Source organism: Carya illinoinensis, chromosome 2 (genome assembly GCF_018687715.1).
Source record: "Carya illinoinensis cultivar Pawnee chromosome 2, C.illinoinensisPawnee_v1, whole genome shotgun sequence".
In the NCBI taxonomy this organism is placed as follows: Eukaryota; Viridiplantae; Streptophyta; class Magnoliopsida; order Fagales; family Juglandaceae; genus Carya; species Carya illinoinensis.
The window spans coordinates 36,171,323-36,192,108 of NC_056753.1; the positions used below are offsets into that span (position 1 = coordinate 36,171,323).

Consider the following 20,786-nt stretch of genomic DNA (forward strand, 5'->3'; position numbering starts at 1 on the left):
TTCTCCTATAAAAGGAGGTCATTTGTTGAAGGTTAAAGTCATCCTCATTGCGGTGAGAGATCAAGGCAGAGGGCTAGGTGAAATTTGAGTTCTGGAGAAACCCAAAACAGAGGTCGTTTGAGAGAGATAGAGAGTTGTTCATGAGTGTTTGTAAAATTGTACAAACATATTAAAAATATTGATTTTCTGCTTCAGTGGACGTAGGCAAGTTGCCGAACCACTTAAATATTGTCTCTCTATCGTCTTGTGTATTTTTTTAAATAGGCCGGAGGCACAACAGGGAGGGATGAGCCAAAGCTCCACCCCCTCTGGGTGGAGAAAATAGGATCTTAGATTTTTAGTAGTTGGAGAGAGAGAGAGGTGATGGATCCTGTAATAATTTAGCTACTTCGCTTGATGCTGTAATTTGCTTCTGCTTTATGAAAAAGAAAAAAAAAAGAAGCTCCACCACGGTATGAATAGCACAAATAGAAAGAGGCGCATTGCAAATTTGCTAGTCTATTGCAAGTGGCTCGAGTCGGAGGTATTGCATCAAGCCCAACCACTTCATCCCTGTCTACCACTCGTAAAAGGTAACAACAAAAAACGAATTGGAAACCTAAAGCCGAGAATAAATCGAGTTGTCACTGACACTTTCTTTGCCAGCAGAGAGTCACAAGGTCGGTAGGTGTCAATAGGTATGGTTTACAAGAGCCCCTGCCCTTGCCCCTGCATCGTCTGTATAATGTGTATATGCCTAAATGCAGAGTTTCCTATCGGTGCTTCACTTTATTTCATGCCATTCAGTGGTCATTGCATTTGCTATAAATCATTATGGGAATTTAACGTGAGGATTTTTAGCATTGATGCTGACCATCTTAAATCTATGTGATTGACAGTAGAAAAAACGTGTTCCATAGGTAACGAAGTGCGTGGGATATTTGAAAATCCTCACCTCTAAAGGTGAAAAGAGTCAAAAGAAGTACACAAAAGTAACGAAGAAATATTGGCCATTGTAAACCTGGATACAAAGATCATAGAGGCCCACTTTATGAAATAGTGAAGGGACGACACACTGCATTTGCATAATTGAAAAGCAACCCCGCGTACTGCCTACCATATCTGCTCAAGTGTGGTTCTTTGTGCCTAATCAAGTGCGGTATGAGTTTTAGGAATCCTTTAGTCCAACTTCAAACAAACCTCAAATCATCTTATGATGGAAACCAAAACATCGATATCTTTCTCCATACATATGTAAGAAAGATTCTCATTTAATTTTTTCTTTTTTCCTTTGGGGCATGATTATCCAAATGACAACTTAAATGGTAGATATAGTCATAAAAGGGTGCGCGCCCACATCGTATGGGTTTTCTCGAGGATGGTCTGATCACCATCTGGCTGAGTGCCCTAGAGTTTCTTTTCCTTGTTTTATGCAGTCACTGAAAAGAATATCAAGCTTTTACCAAAAAATCCAAACAGTCACTTTCCTTTCAGCATTCATACCAGTATTCCATCGTATTTAAATCACAATTCAAACGCTTGGCTGTACTTCGATATCTTAACCTTGTGGTGACTGGTGAGGCACTTTCAAAACCAAGGCTGATGCATTAAAATATTAAGGCTGCAGTAAAGCTGTAATATTGTACCAGATCAGTTGGGCGTAATTTTTCACATTTCAGAGTTGCCTATTGCGTTCTTTTGCAGACGAATTTAATATGTAAGATCCTTTTTGAGTATCATAAGCCAAGAAAAAATGGTATAATTTACATACTTTTGCAAATGAATATTGTCAAAAAACATGACAATCAAAAAGGCAGAGGCAGGTTTACGTGATTATTACATTGTTGCAAAGCCCTTTATTGTTTTTTATTTTCTTGATTATTACATGATAATAATCAGCATCTCTGTTTTTGTTTTGGTGCAGTAGTAGTTCTATCAATTTCTAGAATCCACCTCAAAACTGCAAGTTTTCATGGGGGAAAACTCACTTGGGTCAATCATATTTTGTATAAAGTTGAGCAGGCAAGCACAACAGTGGCATGACAATGTTGCAAGGTGGAGTTGGAGTTTCAGACATACGCGAGGAAGAATCTAAGTTAGAAACTTTGAAAGTACTAAAAGTTTGAACAAATATGCTAGCTGAACAATGTTACGAAACAACCTATGGCTATACACCATGTAGGCTTGTAAATTGATACCAAAATCACATGCTTTGCATCGTTTGGCACCAAGATTTATCTGTTTTCGATTGTGCTATTTGAAAACTTCCCCCCTTTACATGTATCTACATAGATATATATTTTTCTGGAAGGGGGTGTTAAAAATCCTTACTTCGCAGTTCTTGAAAACCAAAATTGAAACATTATTAGAGAGAACAAATTGAAACAGAGGTGGACTTCCAGTAAACCTCAAAAAAGTAGACAACGTTATTTTCCCCCCTCATTTGTTTTTGCAATTTTAGGAGTTTTCTGTTTTCTTTGTTGTTTGATGATAAAAAAAACATGGCATTTGGTGGGTGGTGGGCAGATGGAAAATTTCTTCAAAGTACATTTGATGGAGTCCTAAAAGTGGATTCCTGTCTGTGAACTGTGCATGAAGATGGGTATTTTTTTTTACCAAAGAATGTCATTGGGAAGTGGAAATCTAGAAAAGAAGATATCGACAGTATGTTATTTTATTTCAATCAGCAACTGCCAGCGAAGAGGATGAAAAGAAGAATTATTTTATCGTCCTTAAGGGGAAAAGGAATCATAGAAAACAAAATAAAAGAAAACAAAAGGCATTATTTGAAACAGGGGGACCAGGTGGAATGCTTTATGCCTTATAGTTATGGACCACAACTAATCGCAATTTATAGTCTGTCTACATTTTTGGTCTATAGTAATGTTAGCGTGTGGCACAGTTTTAACTGTCATAAATACAAATTTTATATTTTATTTGAAAAATGCCTGTGCCCTCTTCCCATGTTCCCTTAAAGTGATTGCTGGTTATAATTTTTTTTATTTAATAATTAAGAAAGTGATTTTAAATATATTGATATTTTTTTTATATTTTTTAAAAATATTTAAATATATTAAAAAAATCTAAAAAGAAAAAAATAAGTAACCGTGCGGTCAAAATGAGCGGGGCACTCTGGGCGGTAGAGTAGCACCGCTCATTTTATTTTATTTATATTTTTTTAAAATAAAAAAAATATATCAATACATTATAAGTCACTTTCTTAATTATTAAAAAAAATTTAAAAAAATAAATAAATATATGCGTAATCAAAACAAAGAGACAAACTCATAGAACATATTAACATTTTCCTTTTAGTCTATTCCTCTTTTCTCTATTAGACATTCCGCGTCTCATCCAGAACTTTTTTATCCTAAACTATAATAAATAATTTGAACTTGTGAGAATATCAAACTAATTATTCATTTTCTCTTAAATTAATATGATAGTATTATTTCATTAAAATCCTCAGAATTTTTATTTACTTCCAAATTTTATATAATTACATTATATTTAAATTAAAATTATAAAAAGAGTTCGAGAAATAATTTTAATCGTATCAATTTTTTTCCTAAATAAATTGAAAGCCGGTGGTAAATGTGTAATTAGAGCTTAACATCTAGGGCACTTATTTGAAACTCTTTTTATTCCCGGCAACATTCCTCCAAAATTCAAATCGCAGAGACAGGAAATTCCAGATTCTAATGCGTGCACTGTTCTATTCCATACCGCATCGATCCCACTTTATTGCCGGTCTGTCTCTGAAAGTGAAAGCCCTGTAAGCTGGATTCTCACGAGCCCTCCACCGTTACTTTTTTATTCTCCGCCTCAGCAGATTCCTTACCGAATTCAACTTTCAGCGATCTCTCTCGACTTTCTCCTTCATTTTTTCCCAAGCGAGGCATCTTTCCCTCTCAGAGATTCTCTAAGCTTCCACTCCTCTCTCCTTTTCAACTGGCCACCCATTATTAACGGACAATGTCTATTGCCTTGTCCCTCCCTCCTTCCTCTCCAAGCCGTCACTTCCTCCCCCCAACCGTCTCTTTTTCTATTTGTCCTTTTCATATATTTATTTTTACGGTTCCTTTTGGCCCCGTCCATCTTCCGGCGAAATCTATACATTGCTCTCGATCCTCATGGCTCCCTCTACTGTCAACCAACTATCTCAGCCTTGTAGTTACAGCACTTGCCACTACCCAATTATATATATAGCTTCTCGCACTTGCTAGTTGCTACAAAACCGCCAACGGATCATTTCGAACGAACGCGTTCGATTATATGTATATATGTCTGCTCGTATGTCTCGTTGAATTCCTTAATTGGATTATAATCACTTCCATTATTTTTTTTTCGTAGGCAGTAACTGGCTTTTTGGTTCTTTATATTACTGGACATTTGCTTTTAGTTGGATGTGGGGGGATGGTTTGAAATAATTTGTGGTAAACAGGGGAGTTTGCTTCTTCGAACAGGGAGAGAAAGTCTCGCTTTATGAATTGGCTGAGTAAGCTTTTCAAGAGTGGGTCCAGCCGGGGAGAGGTTGGAGGTAGTGCCCATCATCCCCAGCTCCTTGGTGAGGAAAACATGATTTGGCCTGCACCCGCTACATCATGGGTAAACACTTCTCTACCACGCCGATAATGGTTTTTAGTTCCGATTGCAGCAAAATTTTGTGAAGTTACTTCTTAATTGTTATTAGTTACAATTGCATTATTTGTATATCTTCTTAATACACCCCTTGGGTGTAGGTAGACTTCCCTCAATATAGTAGATCTAATACATAATTGGATAAGATATAAATCAAGGATCTTATCCTGTATAAATCACCAATTATTCTAACAGTTTAATCTGATAAAAAAAATAAATTTAATTATTTATATTATATTTTTAACACGCTTTACCCAATTGCTGAAAAAGCTTTACACAAATTTCTCCATTCTTCTATAATAAGTATTGCCTGTACTGATGCAATTTTCCTTCTTTTCCCCTTCGAAATGCCCGTAATTGGTTTACAGAATCGAGGTCTCGTAGTTGAGTCTTTGTTGATGTTCCGGTGTAGATTTTGAAAATACGCTTATGGTCGGTGGATTAAACGTTTGCAGCATAATAGCATTATCTAGCTCAACGCGCAGAACTTTCGTTTTTGGGATTCTAGATTTCTAGTCCACACGAGAAATTATGCATGATGACCAATATAATTTGAATTATAGAAATTGTGCTTGATACTCAATCAACCTATAACAGGAACTCGATTTCATTCACATTACATGATAGTGTTGAAATGTTTACATGTGAACTGCTTGGTTAATATAATAAAGACTTTACTAATTTAGTAGTATACTCAGGATGATCGCTATAGGGCACAGAAGGAAAAAGAAGAACTAGACCGTGCAATTGAACTTTCCCTGGCTGAAGAATTTAGGAGACCCTATGGTAGGTTCTCTGGTTAACAATGTTTCAGAGCTACACCCACTCGTATACTCAAAAAAGGTCACGATCTAACTTGTACATTTTTTTTTCTTTTATCCCCAGGATATAGACGACCGGCAGACAATGACGAACAGCTTGCAAGGGCACTTCAGGATGGCTTGCATTCACCTCCATATCCTGCTCATCCTCCTGTCCCATATTATGCGAGGGAAGTTAGGTACGATTTCTTAGTCATAGTTGTAATTATTTGCGCCATCACTTATCAGCATGTCAAATGCCAGGTTTTTCTGGTAAGATCAAGTTGGTAACCGGTGGCTGTTTCCAAAGATGAAAGATGAGACACTTTTTATACCACCTGATTTTAGAAATCAACGGTCTTCTCGCAGGAAAAGTCCTCTGGTTCTTCCCAGTCTATAAAAAAATAAAACGTAACTGGTTGGTCGGTCCGAGTCTCTAATAACTTGGCAGTGCCCAACCAATTGATCCTGATAAAGACCTTTTCATTTACATGGTAACGTTAGCTTCAAAAGAGTGAAATATGATAAACATATACTTCAGTTTGGAATTGAATAAATTCTTTCTTTGCACGAAAATAAGTAATGAGAATTAGCACACATAAACATAATCTGTACGGCAAAACCACACTGCTTGCAGTTTGACACACATTCTGGCACAAATATGAATGTCATTGGGTTGTTCTTTTTGTTGTTTTCAACTGATTCTCCTAGAAGATAACTTACTTTTGTTGCTTGGGTGATGAAGTCATTACAGTTTGCCAAAAGTTTTGCTTTGTCTTTTCTTTCTTTGTTCTTTTTTATTTTTTCTAATTGAGGATTTTCTAGGCATACGGATTGTGCTCAAATTCGTATTTATTTTTTTAGACTTTAGTTTCTACAGGGCTGTCAAAGATCAGCATAACCACTTTAATAATGATTAAAAAAAAAAGTTGATAGCTTGTCTGAGAGTCATGACCTTTTCAATCTTGAATTTGATAGATCAGATTCCTTTTTATGGATAACTTGCAGAATATGCGGAGGATGCAAACGTAACATAGGCTATGGCATTTATTTGGGTTGCATGGGAACATTTTTCCATCCGGAGTGCTTCTGCTGTCATGCCTGTGGTTACCCAATTACTGAGCATGAGGTAATCAGTGCTTGGCTTGTCAGGGTATTACAATGCCCTTTTTCCTATAATTTGCTCCCCACTCTACGAGTCCATTTCTGAGATTTTTCGAAGTAACAGGTGGAATAACCATTCAAGTAATGATGATGAAACTTCTCCTTCACCTGCTCTTACGATTTTTCTGTCTATCCAAGTTTTCTTTGTCAGGGAGGAACCCTTATCACAAATCTTGTTATAAAGAGCTGAAGCATCCGAAATGTGAAGTTTGCCACCAATTTGTAAGAGAAGTTACTATGCCTCATTTGATCTATACTGCTTCTTGATTTTTCCGAGGCCATACTGCTGGTTTTCAATTAATAAAAAATGTGTCCTACTAACTAGAATGTCTATTCAATTAAAGTACATTTTCAGGCCTATCCTCCAAGCCTGGGTTACCACACAAAAAGTTTTTATAATCTTAAAGGATCAAGAGTGCTAGTTAATCTCTTTTATAGCTGAGATGATTTACATTGAATCTTTGATTGCCATCATGAGTGTTATCTACATTCTTACTTTTAATATACAAAAAAAATCCAGATCCCAACAAATGCTGCCGGTTTGATCGAGTATAGGTGCCATCCATTTTGGTCTCAAAAATATTGTCCATCACATGAGTACGATAACACAGCTCGTTGCTGTAGTTGTGAACGTTTAGAGGTAATCATTCAGGCAGTGAATATATTTCCTTCTATCAATTCAAATTGATCTGCTTATCTTTTTACGCTCTCTTTTCCTCCGTCACGAAGTCTTGGAACGCGAGATACTATTCTCTAGGAGATGGTAGGCGTTTATGCTTAGAGTGCATGGAATCTGCTGTCATGGATACCGGTGATTGTCAACCCCTTTACCACGCCATACGAGATTATTATGAAGGAATAAACATGAAACTCGATCAGCAAATCCCAATGCTTCTGGTTGAAAGACAAGCACTTAATGAAGCCATTGTGGGGGAGAAGAATGTAATAAATGTTGCCTTTTGCATTTTATTTACCATTTCGTAGAATTTTTCTGATTCTGAAGTGGTTCCATCCAGGGCGTTCATCACATGCCAGAGACAAGGGGTTTATGTCTTTCTGAAGAGCAGACAGTCACCAGTGTATGTAATCAGAAATTAGTAGAATTTGGTTTTGCTTTTTTGATTTGGAAAGAATTTAACGATTAATGATATTTATCGCCTCTTGGGTGTTTTCCATGTGATTTTTATTAATGTTACTCAGATACATAGAAGGCCGAGACTTGGTGGCTATCGACTGGTAGGAATGAGAACCCAACCCCAAAAGCTGACTCGAAAATGTGAAGTTACGGCGATTCTTGTCCTCTATGGTCTTCCAAGGTGAGAGTCAAAACCATTTCCCCATTTTTTGGGAAATGGGTTTGTGAATTTTCCAAACACTCCGTACAGTGTCCTTTTAATTTTCTTTCAGTATCCATAGAATGATGAATATTTGTTAGAAAAATAAGAAAACAATGAAGTTCCTTTTAGTTGCCCTGTTTAGAGATTTCGTAGGTCACACTTCACCCCCTTCCATACAGGTTGCTTTTAGTGATACTCTCTCCCTATTCTGGCCATTCATTGTATTGCTATTCTCGTAGTGCAGGCACCGGAGTGTAATTAGAATCTTTTCTTTGTTGATATGGACATGTATCTTTTTAATTAATGACTGTCCAAATAGACTAAACACCAATAATCCCTTTCACATGTAAAGGGTCTAAACAGTATCGAAACAACCACAACTGTTCGATTGCACAACACAGGGGCCTCGGACAACTCTGATATGTTAGGAACCATCTATGCTAGAACTGTGAGAAATTGGACAATTTATGTATATCAAGTTAAATGTTAACAATAACTAGATCCACTTCTGGAATATAAGATAATGTTCATATCTTAATGTGTGATATCTTTGCCGGATACAGATTACTCACAGGTGCTATTCTTGCCCATGAGTTGATGCATGGCTGGTTACGCCTTAGAGGTAGATGCCCTTCTGAATCTCTTTGGATCATTTTCTGGATACACATCATGTCATCTTCATTAGCTTTGAATTATGCAGGCTTCCGGAATCTTAACCCAGAGGTAGAGGAAGGTATCTGTCAGGTGCTTTCATACATGTGGCTCGAGTCAGAAGTGACGACAAGATTCGGAAGCATGCCATCTACATCAGCAGCTTCGTCCTCATCATCATCGTCAAAAAAAGGTGTAAAGTCTGATGTCGAAAATAAACTGGGTGAGTTTTTCATGCACCAAATCGCAAATGACGCTTCCCCAGCATATGGAGGAGGATTTAGGGCTGCCAATGCAGCTGTCAAAAAGTATGGTTTACGCTCCACCCTGGACCACATTCATTATACTGGGAACTTCCCATTTTAATCGGAAGAGATGTTTTCAGTGGCTTTATCTTAAAGATACCAATATGCTCCTTGAAAGAGTTCAGCCCCTAACAGAAGCTCGGACGACATGCCCCTTCAATTTTCATAGGGGGGACGTATGTCAAAAATGCCTCTTACAGTCTAATAATATAAACTTTTTACTAGAGGTGCAAAACTTTTTACATCGGTCAGTGTTTTATTGCTTTGCTACCATCTGCATCATTCATGCCTTCGAAGTTGAGCTACATTGCTCTAGAAACTTTCTGGAATATTTACTGGGATATGGCTAGCAGGGTAATTCCCACCAAGTAATTATAGTTCTTATACCTTCCATTTCCCAGTAAATGACGCCAAATTTTTGGGTATCCGTACAAATAAGTGTCAAATCAAATAACAAAAATGGTGAGAATCATTTTCAATTTCAACGTCCATGGTTCTTATAAACGATAAACCTGGTTTTCAAATGACCTATTAGAGAAAATATACACGACAGAAGGTAGAAATTAAGTATCCCCCATGTCAGTCACGAAAGAAAGAACAAAATTGTCAATTAATGCATGCATACCTGCTTCTCATTTTTCCCCTATCTATGGAGAAATACCAAGTTAATTACTAGTGCAACAAACTCCTTTGATTCTATTACCCGATGGATTCGAGACATTAATGATAGTGCCATGAGGAATTCCAGAGGAGGAAGCTGCCTCCTGCGCTGCCAGAGCTTTCTTGCTTATTATATGGTAAATATCCAACAAAATGGTCTGGAATGCCTTCTCGACATTGAAGGCCTCCAAAGCTGAAGTCTCAAGGAAAGAGAGGCATTCCTTCTCAGCCAAGATCTGAGCATCTTCTGCTGAGACAGCTCTGAGATGATTGAGATCAGCCTTATTCCCAGTCATCATGATGACAATGTTGGAGTCAGCATGGTCCCTGAGCTCACGAAGCCACCGATGGACATTGTCGAAGGTTTGTCTCTTGGTAATGTCGTAGACCAAAAGCGCGCCTACAGCACCTCTGTAGTAAGCACTGGTGATGGCTCGGTACCTCTCTTGACCGGCCGTGTCCCATATTTGTGCCTTGACTGTTTTCCCCTCTACCTGCTACAACATGATCATTATTATCAATTGGAAGTGCTGCTAATGCATGACACATACATATATGCATCAAAGTATAATGAATTGTATAAGCTCCGGGCTTGCACGCACAGGACTTGTATGTAGCATTATTTGCAGCAAAAAGATGGATTGAAAACTTCAAATACTACAAAGCAGATTACTCTATTTTCTTGTAGTCTAACCTCCATTACTCCATGGGACTCCTGTAAAGGGAGAAGGATGCAGCTACGCATAGTTCACTGATAAGAATTTACGTATTTGTAAACATGAAAAATCACCTATTAATTTCAGTTTCTGATTGCACTTGCTTGGGCACCAGAAATTATAAATAGTCACCCCAAAATCTAAATGACCCCTTTACCTCTCTTAAAACAACTATTAACTATATTTTTTAAATCTGTATATTAGATTTCTGTTCAAATTCATTTTGTAGCCTCAGATCTTCTAAAATAATTAAATTCTTATTAAAAACATAAAATTTTGACCCTACAAGTTTTATAGAAGCCAAAAATATTATTTTCTTCCAAACAAAATTCACAAATTATATCAGTTTCTACATTCTCACTTCAATCCCCTTTAAACTCTCTTATCTTTGAATTCTCTTTTACTTTGTGTTTCCTAAAAGTGGCTTTTATCCTTGAGTTTCCTTCAATATTTTTCCTTAATTTCATTTTCTTTTCTCCTTTCTCTACCTCCACACTCAGTCATCTGTAATCTGTGATCTTCCATTACCATATACGTGCGTCATATATCCCCAAATTTGAGAATGTTTTTATATCTTGAAATATTCGTAATACTTTTTTAGTTTTATGAATCAAAATATATAATATTCAAACAATATATTAATATTATAATATTAATCCATCCCCAAATAAAGGTAAAATTTTCTGAATGCTCAACAGGAGGAAATGATCAAATCAACAAAAAAAACAGTAATATACGTAGCATGATCAAAGCCCACCCCAAGGAATGGTAAATAATAAGCCAATAAATTAAAGATTACATCTTTTGAAGGTATGAAATAATTAAAAGCGACCTGTAATGTCCTGGTCGCAAATTCAACACCAATGGTGGACTTGGACTCAAGGCAGAACTCGTTCCGCGTAAACCTGGATAGAATGTTCGATTTCCCAACGCCCGAGTCCCCGATCAGTACGATCTTGAAGAGATAATCATATTCATGGTCCACCTTGTACGCCATTTGTTATACTCCGTACAGCTACCCAAAACCTGCCAACCAGACAGACAGATTATAACACGATTAGTTCCAAAACCACGCATGCATTAACATCAAATGCCAAAATCGATAATCAAGATCGATCCGGTTGTGTCTCTAAACGAAATTGCTGGAATTATGGAAATGAAAATTGCAAATGTGGCTGGCTTCTTTTCAGCCTGCATTTTCTTTTTCTCTTTTCTTAGTGTTTTACTCGAGAAGCAAACGTGTTCTAAGAAAATACAAATGAGAGTAAACAACTAACCCCAAAAAAATTAAGATGGTGAACTACTGCTTTGTTATCACAATGATTTTGCTTTGGAAAAGTTAAGGGAGAAGGAAAAGGAGGGAGTCGGAAGGTAAGAATTTTCCAAAGCCAAATGATAAGAAACAGAATAACGGAAGCAAAGGCGCCTAAACCGGCCTTTCACGTGGGAAAGAACGAGCGAAAATTGGTAAGTTATTTACCAAATAAAAGAAGATGGAAAAACTTTAAAATTACATATTCTTCTTATTTCAACCAAAGTTTAAATATAAATAAATTAAAAGAAAAAAGGTTGTAAATGTAATTTTGTTTTCAATTGTGAGGCATCTCACTTTGAATTATTTTTTGTTTTATATTTTTTTATTAATCGTAATGTCTGTCTATAAAACAAGGCCCATCAACTGTAGGCTGTAATATTTCTTTTTCACAATAGAATATAAATGAAATTATAATTTTGAAAATGATTGAAACTGAAACTCGTGATAGTGTTATTGTTTGGTAATGAACTAATAGCATAAAAACTACTTGTCATCTGTTTGGTTGTTGACAAATTTGGCTCTGTTTTGGTTTTTTCCTTCCCTATTTCATTTGATTAATTTAATTTACACCCGCATCGGATTAGATTCCAGATTGATCAAAGGTTATGCAAGAAAGCCTAGGATGGATAGAGGCAGGGGAGGCCCCCCCCCCCCTTTTTTTTTTTAATTTTTTAATTTTTTTTAATATTGTCCTTGAAGCCATGGGAATATTGTCTAAAATTAATTTTATTAAGATATGATAATCAAGGTTGTGTTATATCCTTCATTTTTTCTCCATCTCAATAATCAAGATTAGAAAGATGATGTTGTTTTGAAGTTTTGACTATAAAAAGATGCATTTAATCTTTATTTTAGTTGTTTGAAGCTTTTAATATATTTATTTAAATTTTCTCTTTATAATTCTCTTGGTAAACTTAATAGATACGGCTCTTTTTTTCAAAAAAAAAAAAATAATTAAAAAATGCAGGAGCCCAGTTATAAATTCGAGTCTTGTATAGAATCGTTCAATCGAAATCTGGCCCATTGCTTCGGTTTATTGGGCTGGGAGGCCCATTAAGTTGGCTTGTTGGACTGGGCATTGTTTATCAGCCCCTTCGATCTAAAACGGTTAAACATAAGAGTTTTGCTACATACAAGCACAGTTGCACACTAATCTGTGTACCAATACTGATTTATTCATACTTAAAATTTAAATTAATACTGTTTTCAATCAAATTTACTTTTTAACCAATCACATCACATTAATGTACAGATTAGTACACAATTGTGCTTGCAACTATATTTTTCCTAAACATAATGCCTCCTGATTTGGACATTGACAGACTCGACATGTCTAACGGATCAATTATAATCTCTCTCCATTTTTTAATCACTTTAAATTATCATCAATTGAAAGTTTCGATTTTTTTAATGGTTTTGTAATTTTACAATGTGAAATATCCAGACATGTGGTTCCCACACTGGCCCCCAACCGGTTTGGCTTTTCTCTCTATAATAATAAGTGTCTATCCTGCTGCTACAGGAATGAGCAGTAAATTCTCATTCCGTTTCTGTATATTTCATGTCTTCACTCTTTCCGTGTGTTTAGTCTTTTTTATCCTTTTTTGTCCTTTTCTTTATCTTTTTACTTTTCTACTTTTCTCGATTCTTTTTCTCTTCATCTCTCTCTTCTCTCTTATCTCTTTGTCTCCACTCCCCATCTTGCTGAACCACTCTCTCTCTCTCTCTCTCTCTCTCTCTCTCTCTCTCTCTCTCTCTTCATTTATTCCTCTTCACAGAATCTCCATCAACTTTTACCTCCTCCACGGCCGCTTTCTTCTTAGTCTTCTTCTATTTTCTTTCATTTTTGTGTTTTTTCTTACTTGAAGAATGATAAAGATTGTGTAATTTTGATACGATGGGCGAGTTTGATTTTTAGGAGCAGAAACTTGGGTTTCGGGCTTTGCCTCCGGTGAGCACTCTCTGGAGACGAGCTCAGTGCCATTAGATTCAAGCACGAACTTGGAGAAGGTGAAGAGCGAGCCAGCACGACTCGAATTTTAGAATTTTTGAGATTTGCTTGGTCGGCTACTAATGGGAGGGATAGAAATAGGCTTTTGGAGAGATTTAAGAGGAAAAGCCATAAGCAGGTCAATCTTATCTCTCCAATCCCCAAACCAAAGGCTGAGGAAGAGAAGAAGCTTCAGGAGAAAGAGACTCCAAGTCTGAAGAGAAGAAAGAAGAGGTTTTTTATTTAATTTTTTCTGGGGAAACAAAATTTTCTATAGATTTTTATCCTTATTTTTATTTGCTAATTCATTTGAGGCCTCTAATTGTTTGATACAACCTCATATCGTCTCAGTGCCGTCGAATTCAGGCACGAACTTGGAGAAGGTGAAGAGCGAGCCAGCACGACTCGAACCCCATCCCATCTCTTGGTTTCTGATCCGACGGTGGATATCAAGAACCAGATGTCGAAGAAGAGGAAGGAGCGGGAGAAGAAGGTAAAATCCAAGGTTATGTTTTTGTCTTTTTTTTTTTTGGGAATTCGTTTTCGGTAATTTCCATCACTTCCGTATCTGAACTTGGACCAACTTTAAGTTTTTGGGGGAAAAATTCAGGGCAAACAGTGTACGAAGAAGATCAAGATGGAAATCTCTCGAGAAGCTGAGAAGCTTCCTTACGTTCACGTCAGAGCTCATCGCGGTCAAGCTACCAATAGCCATAGCTTGGCAAAGCGAGTATTCTCTTAATTAAAGACTAATTACAACTTAATTATTATTTTGCTTCCGACTTAATTATTATTTTGTTTTCTAAAAATTTAATCACAATAGGATTCACTCAAGTTTTCGATTTTATTAATTTGTATTAAAAATTCATAGGCGAGGAGAGAGAAATTTAATGCTCCGATGAAGACCTTGTACAAAGATCTTTGTTTGGAACTTTTGAAACATAGAAGATAATTTAGTGAAAAAAATGTTGTAATGAGAGTAGGGCCCAGTGGCGTGGGTGAGTTAGTGGGTGGGTGGGTGGGTTAATATAAAAAGATATATATTAAGAAGATGATTTATTAATTTGTATGTTGTGCAGACTTTTCTGAGGATACTGGTCTTTAATTTCAATGTTAGTAGTTGGGATGAGACGAAGGGTTTTTTTATAATGATGTTACATCAAATTTCATAATGGCAGTGTATATATATATATATATATATTGGCTTGATATCTTATAGGTTAGAGATATATTCCTGTTAATGCCACATGCATTCGATCCACAGTAGTCGTCTTTGCTTTCCCATTTTAAATAATAATTTCAATACTAAATAATATTCTTGTCTCACTATTGTCCTTATCTCGACGTTCCTTTAATATCTTTATTTCTAATTACCTTTATCTCACCATTGCAATAATGGTACAGTAGACAACAATATATGCCATTATTTATAAAAGCGTCAATCATTTTCAACGACTTAATTAAATACCACTTGATCTCATAGTTCCTAGCTAGCTAGCTTCTCATCTTACATTTATTATAAGAAAACTATTTATTTATGATCAATTATGCTAAAAAAATTATTATTTTTAGTTAAAATAAGTATGTTTTCGTTGCAAATAATCATTCTCATTTAAAAAAAAAATATTTATAAATACTTATTTTTCTTGTATATATATACATATATATGAGATTTATTATGATCAGCCACTATTCACTTTCACACCAACCACTTATAGTATTTTTATAAGATGTAGGGATACTTTTTATAGGATATATAAATACTTTTTATAAGATGTATGGTATGGAGTGGTGAATAGTAACTGATGAGAAAACATTTTCTATATATATATTAGGCATTCTTACCAGTGTTTATTATACTGGAGTGGCTTGGGAAAAAATAATTTATAATTTATTTTTTAAAAAAAAAAGTAAATAAATAATTCACGTAAATGAAATATATGTACTTATATATAGTCCCACATTTCATCGAAATATTTACTCTAATTTAGTTATTATTAATAATTTATAAACAAAACGATATTGCTTTTATATATATACATATATATATAAATATGATTGCAGAAAATAAATAATGAAAATATAAGCAAGTACTGAATATAAACAAGTTTATTAAAATAAACAAGTTTAAACAAGATTACAGAAGAATATCTGGAGAGGTTAGGGATGAAGAAGAAGAGAAGGAAGGTGAGGGAGAGGAGAGGCTCTGGGCGTAGTACCTAGAGTCGAGGGAGAAGCTCTAAAAGAAGTTGTGCCTAATGCTGAAGCCAGGCATTCCTTTTATAGAGCAAGGAAGCACTGTATACAATCATTAAAGTAGAGATACAGTGAAAGTAGAATAGTAAATGGTACTGTACACAATCATGAGTAGAGGTACAGTAAATATGTCGCCTGTGATTGAACAGTGTATTCAATCCCGTGAATCAAGGTAGCTGGCTGTCAGCTGGATAATAATGGATCAGTCATCAGATAGTCTTGGAGTGTCTTCTGAATCATGTCCAAATGTGTTACTGTAGGAGGCTTCAGAGGAGGCTTCTGATTCTGGGTCAGAGCTGTCTTCCTTCAGCGATTGTTGGAGTAGGTGAATTAAATCCTTCTTTGTTAGTCCTGTAGAAATATTCTTTTTCTTGGACTTGGAGGATTGAACAGACTTCTGAGAAGAGGAAATAGTTGCTTTCTTCTTTGAAGTGGTCGAACTGGTAGGTGCCTGGATTAATGGATATTCAGGCGCTGATCGGTCAATAGCAGGAAAATCTTCAGAGTTTTTCAGATTAAGGGTGGTCTGACCAAACTCTTTAGAAATAGTATTGATCATGTTTGCCATGTGAGGAAATCTGTCCCACCATTTAACAAAGGCAAACCTGTGTAGAATATCACCATTTTTCTCGTAGGACCATTTTAGGATCCATGGAGGTTTGAATCTTTTACTGAAATGAATGCAGTATGGAAATTTAGACTCATATGCATCCAACTTTGAAGAGATTGCTTGAATAAAGGATTTGTAGGCCCGTTGGAGTTCCTCTGGGAAAATGTCGGGAATGAGTCCAAATTGGTGCCACCATTTATTGAACCACAGTGGAATTTTTCCTCTGAAATTCTTATCAAAGTTGAAAAACCACGAATGTGACATATCTGGTGTCTGGAAAAGCATGAACCTGAACCAGGCATCAATGTAGTCATAATAATTGTAAGTAATTTCTAAATCACGGAGTTTCTTGGAAGTAGAGGGGTGTGTACCCCAATCTTCTTCAGTAATGAATCTGAGAATGTAAGCACTATGATAAATCAGTTTGGAATCATTTGTTTTATCATAAATGGGTTTAATGGTTAAGGAATCAGTGTGGATCAGAATACTGGAATAAAACTGGAGATTTTTGGCTGGATTCTCCGGGATCCAATGGAAATTGGGGGGAAAATAGCGGGTAGCTATCTTATAGGGATCTGTGTCTATGGATCGATTGGATTCAATGTAGAATAGGTTCCAAGAATACATTTTTTTGATGTATTGGGTTTTTGAAGCAGGGAGAAATAATTGAGTAGGCCTTGCTGTTGCTGAAGCAATAGGTTTGGCATATGGATCATATGGAGTTGAAACAGTTGAAGCAAAAGAAGCAGGTTGATATATACTACCCAAGGTAGTAAGGAAATCAGGAATAGAATTATCAGAACCTTTAATATACTCAATATCAAAGTCAAAAACACTTAAAATAGCTTGCCATCTGGCGAAAATATGTTTAGATGCAATGTTTTGAACATCCTGTTCTAATACATATTTAGCACTCATGCAGTCAATGCGTAGCAGAAATTTTTTGTTTAATAAATCACTTTGAAATTTTGATATGCATAATACTATAGTAAGTATTTCTTTTTTAATAGTGCTATAATTATGCTGTGCAGGGTTCCAGACTCCAGAATGAAAACGAACAATCTGTTCAGAAGAATCTGGTGAAACTTTTTGTTTCAGAATGCCACCATAACCAATGTCTGAGGCATCTGTTTCTACTATTTTGAATGAATCAGGAGTAGGAATACCAAGGCATGGAAGAGTCTTGACATATGCCTTGATTTGTTTAATGAGATTGGTATGAACATCTGTCCAAACAGGAGGATTAGTATGCAAACGATCAAACAATGGTTTACATTGTTTTCTCATGTTTTGATAGAATTCAGCGACATAATTGAGAGAACCAAGGAATCTTTGTAACTGATTTTTATCAATGATGATATCAGGAAATTTGTCAGCAAATTCTATAGGCCGATTGATGGGTCTAATTTTGCTTTCTGAAATATCATAACCAAGGAAACGAATCTTGGTTTGAAACAAATTAATTTTCTTTGCAGAAACAACAAGACCATTTAATCTGATGATATCAGGAAACGATTGCAAATGTTTCCAGTGTTCATCAATGGATTTGGAGAATATGAGAACATCATCAATGTAAATAATGGTAAAATGGGTGAAGGCATTGAAAATGTCATTCATGATATTTTGGAATTCACTAGGGGCATTTTTTAGACCAAAGGGCATCACGTTCCACTCGTAGTGACCAAGGGGAGTAGTGAAGGCGGTTTTGTATCTATCTGACTCACAGATCTGAATTTGCCAAAATCCTGACTTAAGGTCAAATTTGGAGAAAACTACTGCATCACTCAATCTCTGAATTAAGTCATTTTTATTGGGGATGGGATACCTGATCCACTCTAAGACTTTGTTCAGAGGCTTGTAATTAATGACCAAACGAGGAGTACCTCTCTCTATTTCTGCATTTTTCTGGACATAGAAAGCAGCACATGACCAAGGAGATTTACTAGGTCTAATAATGTTTTTAGCAAGCAAATCTTTGATTTCTTGTTTACAGAATTCTAAAGTTTCACTATTCATCTGAATAGGGCGAACTTTAGTGAGAATGTTTTTCTTAGAGAAATCCTTAACATAAGGAAGGGAAACAACATGTTTTTTCCTATGCCAAAAAGCATTGGGAAGATTAGAAAAAACATCAGAGATTAATCTCTGATTAAAATCAGCAATTTTTGATTGAAGCAGAGGATTAGACAAATGTTCAGAGATCTTTTTATATTTGATTTCCTGTTGAAGGAAATTCAAATGTTGGTTTTTTGCTAAAAGCAAGGATTTTAAGCTCTTATCAGTGTCGATTTCGACTTTTGAAGTAAAGGTAAATTTCACTTTCTATCCAAAAGGATCAGTAGTGATTCCATCTTTGTCAGAAATAAAAGGATATAAAATAGAGATAAAAGGAATTCCTAATATGACTTTATCAGACATATTTCGGACAAGAACAGAAGGGATTTTAAAGCAAACATTATCTTGGCAAACATGAGCATTGCTTAGCTCATAATTGATCTTCATTCTAGAGCCATTTGCCGCTGATAGCTTTTCAGTAGATTTTTCATAATATCTACTGGGAACTAATCCTTCTTGGATACAATTCATATCCGATCCGGAATCAATCATAGCAATAACAGAGAATTTGAAATCATGAGCAATGACAATGTTAACTCGTGAAAACCATTTAGGTGGAATGGAATGGCGAATTAAAGCAATCTGATTTTCTGAAGATTTCTCTTCATTTTTCTCAGAACTAGAAGGTTGCTCATCGTCAGAAGGGATGTTATGATCAAACTGTTTATCAATTTGAATACATAAAAGCTCTTGCTGTAAAGCAGAGTTTGAATCTTTGAGTTTATTGACCTCAGTCTTGAGTTCAATAATCTCTTTTTTGACTAGATTTACTTCATTTTGTAAATCTTGGGTGGAAACTTCTTTAGGTTTTTTCTTTTGAAACCTTTCTAAAGTTTCTTGAAAATTGATCCTTTGTTTAGGAGGCTCTGACTCAGGATGAGTCAGTGTCTTTTTGAGCTTAAGAAGGTATTCTTGTTTAAGCTCTGGATCCTGAATTTGTGAAATCATAGTTAATAAAAGATTTTCTTGTTCTTCACCTTTGGATAAAACATTAATTGTTTTTCCTGTAGGTTTGCAACAAGAGTCAGTGCAGTTACAACCAAGCTTGATAATGGGAGAATCAGAAGATCCAGTTTCTGAGTGATATTCTGAATCACTAGAACTGAATTCACTCATGTCAGAGGAAGAAGCTTTCATTTCCATGAGTTGGAATAACTCTTCTTGATCAATGACACTAATATTCAACGCATTAAGCTTATTTTTGAACTTGTTAGGTTTCTGGGTACATTTATCAGCAAAATGTCCCTTCTTCCCACAATTAAAACATTTTCCTTTTGAAGCATTTTGGAAATTCTTCTTTTTAGGAAAGGATTTCTTGTTAGGAGATTTTTTGTAAAAATCATCACGGGGTTTTCTCTTGTAACCACCACGAGGTTTGGAAAACTGTTTAAACTGTTTGGGCTTTCGTCTAGAAGGAGCAATAGGAGGAAGGCCATATTGTTCACAAAATGTTCCCATTTCGTATTTGGCTTTCTTACTATTTTTCAATTGTTGACGAAGCATACGTTGACCATTACACATACTAATACCAAGTTTCTTAATTACACTAAAAATATCACCATAAGTGAGATTATCGTAATTAAGAAATCCTGAAATATCAGTAAGTTCATCCTTGACTTTGAGAGCAAAAAGATGGGGTAAACCATCGATGAATTTTTCCTTCCAGTAAGGCTTCTGACTGTCGTTTCGAAGCATTACTCTGGAAGTAAAAACATCTTGATACCATCTGTAGTCAGACATCTGACGGCATCGCAGATTATTTAAATAATCAGAAACACGATTTGTAATATTCGAAGGAGTACCAATAAAATGCTTAATAATAGTATAGATTAAAGTATTAACACCATCAAAAGGAGTAGAGTTAATAGCAGGATCAAAAACAGGAAGTCCATTGTCATCTTTTTTGACGGCATGTTGGATTGCTTCTCTGGTCTCCGGAAAAAGGTGTTTATCCCACCAGTTACGGATCATTCCAGTAAAACCAGTGGTTAAGATAACAACAATATCAGGTTCTCTAATATTATTATTAATGTAAGCATTTGCAACTAAAGACATTTTACTCATGGTATTTAGTATTTCCTGTTCAGACATTCCATCAATATTCCATTCGTAAGTTTTATTAGCTGAATAAGAGGATTGGGATTGGAAGATCTTTTCTTCGAATTGTAAATCAGGGGGGGTAGGTTTTGAATACCAATTTCTTGTAAAGCTCATTGGATTGGGTTTAGATTCAAGACCAGCAAGTTG

The 20,786-nt window shown here is 35.7% G+C and overlaps 2 protein-coding genes across 5 annotated transcripts; one reads left to right on the plus strand and one right to left on the minus strand.

The window, feature by feature from the left end:
- The first annotated feature begins 3,697 nt into the window (after positions 1–3,697).
- LOC122301444 (protein DA1-related 2-like) lies at positions 3,698–9,119 on the plus strand. Of its 2 annotated transcripts, none has more exons than XM_043112811.1 (12): positions 3,698–4,272; positions 4,424–4,587; positions 5,319–5,406; positions 5,506–5,620; positions 6,429–6,549; positions 6,723–6,806; positions 7,105–7,224; positions 7,314–7,526; positions 7,601–7,663; positions 7,785–7,900; positions 8,485–8,543; positions 8,622–9,119. In XM_043112811.1, the coding sequence occupies exons 1-12, from the start codon at positions 4,263–4,265 to the stop codon at positions 8,936–8,938; spliced, it is 1,470 nt and encodes a 489-aa protein (XP_042968745.1). In that variant the 5' UTR covers positions 3,698–4,262; the 3' UTR covers positions 8,939–9,119. The 2 variants fall into 2 exon arrangements, with proteins under 2 accessions (XP_042968745.1, XP_042968746.1); XM_043112812.1 differs by having other exon boundaries at positions 4,446–4,587.
- Positions 9,120–9,349: 230 nt separating this feature from the next.
- LOC122301446 (ras-related protein Rab2BV-like) lies at positions 9,350–11,711 on the minus strand. Of its 3 annotated transcripts, none has more exons than XM_043112813.1 (3): positions 11,531–11,711; positions 11,086–11,279; positions 9,350–10,034 (listed from the first exon to the last, which is right to left on the minus strand). In XM_043112813.1, exons 2-3 carry the CDS (start codon positions 11,248–11,250, stop codon positions 9,543–9,545), a joined length of 657 nt encoding a protein of 218 aa, XP_042968747.1. In that variant the 5' UTR covers positions 11,251–11,279; positions 11,531–11,711; the 3' UTR covers positions 9,350–9,542. The 3 variants fall into 3 exon arrangements, with proteins under 3 accessions (XP_042968747.1, XP_042968749.1, XP_042968748.1); XM_043112815.1 differs by having other exon boundaries at positions 9,350–10,031; positions 11,531–11,707; XM_043112814.1 differs by lacking the exon at positions 11,531–11,711 and having other exon boundaries at positions 11,086–11,513.
- Positions 11,712–20,786: the final 9,075 nt, after the last annotated feature.